Genomic DNA, 10,190 nt, shown 5'->3' on the forward strand with positions numbered 1-10,190 from the left:
TCACAAGGTCTATAGTGTGTTAGAAAAATCTCTGCGACTCTGGTAAACTTTGAACAGGCATTTTTATCCACTAGAGGAGGAAGTTTACAGACTTTGGTGATCTCTTGAGTTTTTTTTTTTCTCTCTAGTGTCACCATATGGTTGGAGCTTTGGCCTTTTAGTGAACAATTTGATATATTGTGTAGATACCATGGTGCCCAGAGGATGTATCCTGATTCATTTAGGCAATACTTTTCATAACATACCACTATGAGATTCACATTTGTCGTTTTTAGTGAAATATCTCAATCAATATATTATGGGATGGATTGAAATTAAATTTGGTACACACATCAGTATTCACCTCAGAATGAAATTAGCAATCCTAGCTTTTTCTGTAACCTGTCCATGTCCAGCCTTCTCCCCAAGTCAGCTGGGATAGGCTCAACCCCTTCCCCCACAACCCTATTGAGGATTAAGTGACGTATAGTAGGGCCTGACCGATGTGGATTTTTTGAGGCTGATGCCGATTCCGGTATTTGGCAGAAAAAAAAATACCAATTACCGATTAATCGGCCTATTATTTTAAAAAATATATAAATAATGAATAAGGCAACTTCTTTTTTGGTCCCTTAATGCTTATATAACAACAAAACAAAAATATGAACTACACGCAAACATTTTTCTGTTTTACAATACTTTACCCTTTAGTGTTTGTTTAACTTTACAACAGAGTGGAATTTCAAGTACAAAAACATGCAACAAAGCATTAAACCTCTGGGAAATGATAACTTAAAAAAGAGTCAGTCTATAAATGAGTTATGAAATACGTCTTGTACTTCTTGTTGCTGCAAATTAGAGGTAGGTTATAGTACAGGAGAAGTTACTGATAAAACATTATTTTTGCAGCCTGCTGATGCCCTTTAAAGTTAAATTACATTTTCTCTAGTCCATTATTTTCTTTGCCATGAAGGCATGACTCATATGAACCGAAATAAAAACCAGAGACGCCTTTCTCAAATATTTTGTATACCTATGTTATTTCTGCAATTACTTACTGGCTTTTAAGCTGTTTGCTAACGCTATGCTAGGTTGGCATAACTACAGCGATGTTATTGCTAACATAAACCAACAGGGAGAAACTGAAGCGAGCTTAGCACAACTTTAGCAATGCAACGTAAATGAAAAGCATGACCGACACAACCAACAGCAGGCGTCACTCGTCAAGACACATGGCAAAGAGAGTTATACTGAAACGGGAGATGTGTTGAGTCATTGTTAATGTCGTTATAAACTTAACTGTCGGCAAGCTCCGCGCAAGGACATCATTCTCCACGACTCTGGCACTTAACAGCATTTACTGTTTTATGAGAAATTAAGAATATATGTACGTTTAATCGGCAATGCTGCAACTTTTTCTGTAATGCCACCATCGGGTCAAAATTTCTATTTGTTCAATACTTTGGTTTATGACCAAAGAATAATGACATTCCCATTAGTCTCAGCTGTGTTTATGATTTTGTGCTAATTAGCAAATGTTAACATGCACAGCATGTAATGTAAACAGACACTGTGAACCTGCTAAACAATGCACCTGCTAAACATGCAGTTTTCAGTTTGCATTGTTATTGTGAAAATTTTTGCTTATTTTACCGTTGTCAGCTAAAAGAAACAACCTCTGGGGTTCAATAATGAAGCCAATGCACAAATGCCAGAAACTGCAGTTTCTCAAATGGTCACTTGAGGCAGACTGCAAAAGAAAGTCCACATAGAGCACCAGGTTAAAATGTACAACTTTACAGCAGAAATAAACGTGTTTACAGCCGGTCACCAAAAGCGATTTTGGTCTCTGTATCTAGTCCAATCCACATTACAACTGTACAAAGGTTGCATTTTTATCTAACTCACCCATTTAAAATATATTAAGGCTTAAAATTATTATTATAATTAAGGGCTCCGTGTGACAGGTAGCTGCCTCATTTTGGATTAGCCGTCAGTTAGGCAAAGCCAGAAACTGTCAAGATGAGTAAACGAGCTGGTGTTAGCATGACTGTGCTAAAATACAGCCTCACTGAGTTGCTTGGCATATTGGCCTATCAGATAGTTGAAATCAAAATGGAATAATTCTTCTGATCTAGAAACTGAGCCAACATTGTCAGCCTCCCTCAATTTTCTCTGAAACCACAATTTTCTCTGAAATGAGCTGAATGTGACCAAAGTAATCAGCATCTACTCCTCTCTGTTCTATATTTAGTCTGAAAGAAGAGCTGCTTTTCATGCTACATTGTATTTTGAATAATACAGCACAAGAAGATGGAATGGAAAAAATTCTCCTTTACTCCATATCTTTTTGAAGCAATCTCTGCAATCAGCTGCTTTTTGTAGCTCCTAATGAGACTTTTACACTTGTCAGCTGGCTGTTTGGCCCATTTTTCTTGAGTGCAAACGGCTCCAGTTCTCTCAGGTTTCCTTCTGACAGCTGTGTGTTTCAGCGTTTTCCATAGATGTTCAGTTGCATTAAGATCAGCGCTCGTAGCACGTTAGAATAGTTCATTTTTTTCTTTCCTCAGTCCTTTCTAGGATGCTTTTATGTTTTGTCTCATTATTCTGCTGAAGAGCTCTGACCTGTAGCTGAGACGGAGCTTTGTCACACTGGGCAGCATGTTTCTCTGAGGAACGCCTTGATAATCCTCTGGTTTCACTGCACCCTGTGCCAGAGGCAGCAGAACAGTCCCATAACACCTGAGCCTCCTCCACATTTCACAGTGGGGAGACTCTTTTTCTGTGGAAGCTTCATTTCTTCACTCTGTGAACACAGAGCTCACGTGGAAAAGAAGCTCTGATTTTGTGTCATGTGTCCGGAGCACATTCTTTATGTAACATTGTGACTTGTCAACATTAGAAAACTTTTATGTGTCATTTCCAAAAGTGGGTTAAGGTTAGGGGTTTTCTCACTCAGAACGTATGTCCAGAGACTGCTGTACCTTTATTTTCATTGTCTTTGTTACATTTTATTTTTTTTTTTTTTGCCTTTCTACACCATTCAAACTGTTCTTCTGTTTAATCTGTTATTGATTTTCCTCTTGTGGTAACATCCAGGGACCTTTAACTTCCTAATATTGTCAGATGCAATCAAAGGAACATCTGGCTGCTTTGAGGGGCTCTTGTAGCCTTTACTGTTCTCTCTCTTTTACTTTCCCTTGTATATATGTTCAATGTGGCCCACTCAGCGTTACCACAGCAAGGACTTGAGCTAATAACAGTTTGATCTGTAGCCACAGGAACATCAGGTTGCTCCGAGATATCTCTGCAGCCTCGACCTTAAACATACTTGTCTATTATTGTCCTCCTTATCACCTCAGACATTCTCTGAATGAAACCAAACAGCACCGTGAAGACTTGTCTCTGTTTAAGCAGAATAACTAATGACTCCTGCAATGTTAATTGAAAACTGCTTAGAGCATCAATACAGTCTCCTTATTTATTACTGTTTCTAAGGAGCATCATTTATTTTCTCTAAGCTGTTTCAGGAGAATGAGTGAGAATTGAGCTCTTTGCTTTATTCATGGGCAAATCAAAGGCATTCAAGTATGTGTGATAAGAGAAGATTTTATTCTTTTAAGTGTTCATTTCAGTACTTTTCAGAAAGAATGGAGTGAGGTAAGGACACAAAGACTTTTGACCACGTATTTAACACTCAAATGGCTTTATAATGCCTCCACCGTTCCAGCTTTTCCTTTCACTCAGATGTCGATTCTGCAGCAACAAGTCCTCATGTTCCATCTCCATACCTTAAAGGCACCACACCATGAACAGTCTGTGTTCTTTCCTCTCTCCATGTCCCTACATTTGTCATCTTTTAGACTTGACTGTTTGTTCTGTTTATGTTCTTTTCTCTGTCCTTTGAACACAGTTTGTCGCTGTAAAATTGAAGCTTTAAAGATATATTTGGGAAAATTGTTGGGCTAAACTCTTACCTGTGTTGCATGTTCACAGGGTTGAAGTATTCATTTTGCTTATGAAATCCTTTTTTTGTTTGTTTGTTTGTTAAATGAAAGTGCACCTTTGTATTCCTGCAACTTAATGAATATGTGTTTGAAGTGTTTTGGTGGAAATAGAGGGTGGTAGTTGAGTGACTCCCTTTGTAAAAATTTAATTCACCATGTGGCCTGCACCAGTAGAACAAACATGTCTGAACCTCTCAGCCTGAGCCAAGAAATGACTTAGTGTTGTTTGTCACTCAGTCTGTTGAGGAGCAAAATGTGAGATATTAAAACAAATGTTTGAAGGAGTGAGTAGAGGAAGATTGCTTTTAGATGGATGGTCTTATTTGCATGACAGTTCAATGGCAAATTCAGTCCAGAATCCAAGCTGCTGCTGCTGTTTACTGATGTTCATCTGGTCTAAAATGCTCTGTTATTATTAATCCCAGGCAGCGATCCCATCTCACTGCCTCTCTTTTACCTTCCAGGTCAAATGCAAGATGTGTCCCTGGGCCAAGAAGACCCGACGCCTCCGGTCGAGGTAACACCTGAGCTCGACCTGGAGGTGGTTCCTGAGTCATCCGGAGACTGGCACAATGTCTTCCACTGACCACCATCCAAATGAGTTCCTAGAGTCAAACAGCACTGTAGCGTGAACTGAGCACTGATAGAGTTCCGTCAAAACAGCAAAGCTTTGCCAAACATATTCCTCCTCATACAGGGCCTGCATGGTTAGAAAAAGATTTAAGACATAATAACTGTGTTCCTGCGTATATTGAGGGCTTTTACCCCAGCAGCAGTCCGCTGCTGTTTATCCAGATTAGCATCAAAGTTAAGGGAGTCTGGTTCCCTGTGATTGGCTTAATGACTTTCATCTGTTTTGCTCCTGTCTGATTGTCATCAATATGATAACCTCCGGAGAGGTTCAGCTCAATAAACACAGTCATCCCAGAGAATTCTCCACTCTGGAGATGCATTTGTGTCTAATGCTGACCCTGCTGGAAAGAGAGGAAACTGTACTTTGCTGAAAAAGCTCCCTGGTGACCTGGAATCATGTTTCTGCATTATTAGTCCGCTCACAGAGAGCCGCCGCCAGCTGGGCTGCCGTCATGGCTTCAAAAGCAGCTGATAGACAGCTTTTTCCCCCACTGGTTTGCAACAAATCTGTCATTTTTTTAAAAAACATATTTATACTGTACATATTTCATCTCATGTCATTTTCAGCTGCTTTAGCTCGTAGCCATACGTGTTAGCTGGGCTCGCAGTGACCTGTGAGAACACCGTTGTGGATCAGATGCTGTTCGAGGTTCCTGATAGAAGATGTCAGCATTGTTTCATGTCATTGTGTGGAGGCTCACAGCATTTTATTTGCTGTAGCTCATTTTGTAAATAGTGTAATTAGATTCTGTATATTTTCTGATGACCTGCCAAGACCTGGTTTGTTTGGAAGTGTGTAATTTGTGCATAATGTCACATTTGTTATAAAACAAAGCCAATGTACAGATGACAAGCTTTTTCTTCTCTCTCGCTTTTTTTGCAGCTGTATTTTCTATTGTCCATAATAAATTAAGATTAATTTTTGTACTAATTCAAAATCCTATATCTTTTTAAGATATGGTGATGATATTATTGTGACTTCCAGATAAAATAATCATATTTTTACTCAAAAATGTGTCCTCAAAGTCAGATGGGGACACATTTTTTGCATATGCAGAGCATGTGGGTGAGGAAAAAGGAAAATTTTGCTAGCAACAGCAATGTACCAGCAGAAGATTGCAAGCTAGTGGGAATGCAAACTATGTACTGTTTTGTTTTTAAAGAAATCCCCTGTGCAAACCCTGTTTAACGTGTTTTGAAGACCTTGAGGACACGCAGACTACATTTACTTTAGTGCAGCTTTAATGCTAACAAGGAAACACCACAGGGCACCAATGTACAGTCAGAAGATGATAGATTTAGCTTTGCATAAAAACTGGAGGCAAGAGCCTAGTTTGTTGTCTTTAAGGTTTTTTCCATAACCGATTTCAACCCTGTATGTGAAAACACTGCTTCCTATTGCTGCCACCCATCCATCCACCTCCCCCAAAAACTGCAGGGTCATTGGGCAATCCTGTGAAGAAATCTGTTTAAAAGTGCTTCCATTTTTGACTAAGTTGGACAAACAAACATTTGATCCTCTTTGAAATGTCGTCCTTCCACACAACCACAAGGAAAATTAGTTGTTTTTTTTTTTTTTCAATCGTTTATTGAAGAAAAATCTGAATAAATGTAATATTCTTATCTGGAAACGAGTTCTGAGTGGCCTCCGAAGCTCATAGATGAAATAACTTCTTGTAGCCGTTTTGCGTAATCATCCACTAGTCTCTAACACTGAAATGTATAACCACTCTTCCATGCAAATGTCCTTCAGCAGCAAATTGTTTGAGGGTTTTCTTGTATGTTTGGCTCGTTTCAAATCCTCCATACATTTCAAAGGCCTTCAAAGTGAAGGACTCCTGGTGGAGTGGTGTAACAGAATGATAAGAGTTGCCACCATGATAACTTTCCAGAGATGAAAAATCCTCTCTCAGTGTTAAAAGCTACTGTGGAGTGTTTTGGTATCACATAAAGCTCCAAACTCATGCATCTGTTATTTGGATCAGATTTCATTTTTCACAGCTACCTGAGGAAGTTCTCACCAGCACTGTAGGGCAGTTTCAGCCTGGACACGTTGCTACCAAACAGTTGGAAACAATACAGACGCTGCATTTTCTAAATAATCTGTGACAGTTTCATAAGCTATGCAAGTTTTGGATACGGCATTTCAAGTCACTTCTAAATATTTCAAACTCCACATTTACACAGTTAACACGGTATTTTCCAGCCAAACGAACCTGTCGGCCAAATAAAAATTTATTTCAAATGATTCCTTTGGGGCTTCACTGTAGATACTGCGTTAGTTTATACTATATTTTCTTGGAAATGCCACTCACACACTGTATAATGTCATTTTCTTTTGAAATTTTACTACTTAGTTACCACGTGTGTTAAAGGTGCACACCTGCTGAAAAAAACAGCCACAGATAGTGAGGATAATGGGGACATTATGAGAAACAAAAGCCAAATTCAACTGAAAATATGATGGCAGCTTCTTTAAATTCAGTTTCATCGCTGCTGGGGATGCAAATGCTCCACATCTCCTGTGTGTGGTGTGCAGGGAGAAACTGGCAAATGAGGCTATCGAGCTATCAAAGCTACTTAAGCACTTGCAGAAAAAATATCCTGTTCTGAAGCACAAGCCAGTGGATTATTTAGAGAGGAGATGAAGTGACAACAGCATGCAAGTTCAGTTAATGTTGCTGCAATGAAGGACTGGCTATTAGAAACATAATTTCTTTACATATCACACTGATACAACCACTTTCTCTCCAGAATACTGGCTCAGGACAAGGTTTTGATTCTTGTGATGGTAGGAAGGTTTTTGAACGTTGATCTGAGCCAGTCTCCTGCTATAAATCTTTATCCCTGATTTGTCTCCTAGTTCTAGTTCTACGCTTTAATTCTGAGCTGAGCTGGCCTCAACTGGTCCCAGCTTCACATATAACAGACAGATATTAAAGTTTTATTGCTTTAGCCCTTCTTATGCAAATAAAAGTAACAATCCCGTATTGTGAAAGTCCTCCATACCAATAAAAGTCCTGCATGAAAAATCCTACTTGCTAAATTAAAGTACATAAATGTCATTAGTATAAAAATGAACCACTGTAAAGTGTTTTATTTCTGTATATTATTAATTATTGATCATTTTATTGATATATATTTTCAAAAAATTGCTTTTTTTATTTAACCACTTTACAACCAAGGCACACCAGTGATTACACTCTAAGAAATTTCCCCATAAATTCACAGTAAAGAGCTGGCAGCAAAAGTTGCCAGCAGAGCACTGTTATTCTACAGTAAACCTACCGTATCCTACAACAACAGTTTATTACTGTAAAAAATATTACAGTATTATGATGTTTAGAGTTTATGCTTACAGTATATTACTGTCAGTATTTTGGTGCCATTATACTGTTATTTTACTGTTTGTACTGTAATCTTCATAAACAGTTTATTACTGTAAAATTGATATCAGAGAATGTGATGATATGAAGTGATAACATTGCTGAAAACTAATGATTTAAAAATGTCACATCTCAAAATGAAAGCCCCAGGAAATAGCATAGCATAGAAATGGCTCAGACAAGAGATGACTTTTCAACATTCAGCTTTAATAAAGCCAACTGACTTATTTAACCCATTAAATTTTAGTAACATACAATCATTTCCTCATGGTGAATAGGTTCCCTTTGTGCATGTTCTAGTTCAGGTACACTGAGTTTGGATTTCCATTTTTCCTGAACTGTAACGAAAGATATCTATATATCATTTAAATTATTTAATACTGCATTGAACACATTCAGCAGCTAACAAATTTCAAGTAATTCAAGTCTTACAAAATAAAATCTACAAAACAATTAATGATGTTTAACATGTTGTCAACAATCTGTTTAAAAATTGCACATCACATTTCAGGTACTCTGCCTTCAGAATCAGTCTTTCATAACTCATGATCATGTTCAATAAATACCACGTCATGGAACAAACCTGGAACTTCAAAACTGAGACACGTGGACTGAAGTATTTTATACTGAACCGAAGACAATACTGAGACTTGTTACCTTAGAATGACAGCATGAACATCTGGTTGCAGACTGGGCTTTTCCTTTGTGAAAGTGAGGTCCTGTGTGGAGAGGTGCTGTGGGTTTACATGAAGTCCCACTCAGAGTCCATGAGTCTTTTTATAAGGGAGGCTACATGAGGATTTACAGTAGATGCCTTTTTGTGGAGCAGCTTCCCTGACCTCTTGGACATCACCTTCTCCTGGCTGGCCTTTGTTCCCCTCTCAGGGTTGATATCAAGGAAGCATCTACAATGAAATGACAAAGAAAGAGTATATTAGGTGTGGTAGGCAAACATCCCTTAAACTTAATATGGAACTCTGTCACATTCATCAAAAAAAACCCAAGCAAACTAACAAAAAAAAAAAAAAGGAAACTAAAATTATTAACCAAAACAGAGGCTTCCACTTATAACAGCTATTTAGTTCAGTACACATTTGAATATAATTGTTGCAGCCATGTGCAAAACAAGCAAATGTACTTTTCCTAAGTGGAGAGAAAAGCAACATGACACATCCTACAAACTTTTTTTAAAACTTGAAATACATGGAGGACTAAAAGTGTCAAAATGAAATAAATAAATACATCATTAAATAATTAATTAAATATGTCATTAATTAATTAAAATTGGAATTAAATGTCATTAATTAATTAAAATTGGAATTAAATACATAAATGTGTAATTAAATATGTCATTAATTCATTAAAATAGCAATTCATTTTAGCGTTTCCTTTCAAAGAAAACCTTTCTGGAGTGTTTTTCACGGCCTCCTTTACATTATTTTATCATATGGCACGTTTTGACAACATGTTTGAAAAATACCATTTTTTTTCGACATAGTATAGTAAGGCATTTTTTCTGTGCCAAAATTCATGATGATTTTTTTTCAAAGAAAACCTTTCTGGAGTGTTTTTCACGGCCTCCTTTACATTATTTCATCATATGGCACGTTTTGTTTACAACATGTTTGAAAAATCGCATTTTTTTTCGACATAGTATAGTAAGGCGGTTTTTTTTGTGCCAAAATTCATGATGATTTTTTTTTCAAAGAAAACCTTTCTGGAGTGTTTTTCACGGCCTCCTTTACATTATTTCATCATATGGCACGTTTTTACAACATGTTTGAAAAATACCATTTTTTTTCGACATAGTATAGTAAGGCGTTTTTTTTGCGCCAAAATTCATGATGATTTTTTTTTCAAAGAAAACCTTTCTGGAGTGTTTTTCACGGCCTCCTTTACATTATTTCATCATATGGCACGTTTTTACAACATGTTTGAAAAATCGCATTTTTTTTCGACATAGTATAGTAAGGCGTTTTTTTTGTGCCAAAATTCATGATGATTTTTTTTTCAAAGAAAACCTTTCTGGAGTGTTTTTCACAGGCCTCCTTTACATTATTTCATCATATGACACGTTTTTACAACATGTTTGAAAAATACCATTTTTTTTCGACATAGTATAGTAAGGCGTTTTTTTTGTGCCAAAATTCAGGATGATTTTTTTTTTTCAACGAAAACCTTTCTG

General features: G+C 37.2%; 1 protein-coding gene across 2 annotated transcripts in view; it reads left to right on the forward strand.

Moving 5' to 3' along the window:
- The window catches only part of LOC111575590 (zinc finger protein 236), a 79,643-nt gene extending 73,389 nt beyond the window's left edge, over positions 1-6,254 (forward strand). For both annotated transcript variants that reach the window (XM_023280812.3, XM_035953085.2), the window contains exon 32: positions 4,451-6,254. In XM_023280812.3, coding sequence (XP_023136580.2) covers positions 4,451-4,572 — 122 coding nt within the window. In that variant the 3' untranslated portion in view covers positions 4,573-6,254. The remainder of the gene's footprint in view (positions 1-4,450) is intronic.
- The last annotated feature ends 3,936 nt before the right edge of the window (positions 6,255-10,190 follow it).

Source organism: Amphiprion ocellaris, chromosome 9 (assembly GCF_022539595.1).
Source record: "Amphiprion ocellaris isolate individual 3 ecotype Okinawa chromosome 9, ASM2253959v1, whole genome shotgun sequence".
NCBI classification, from domain to species: Eukaryota; Metazoa; Chordata; class Actinopteri; family Pomacentridae; genus Amphiprion; species Amphiprion ocellaris.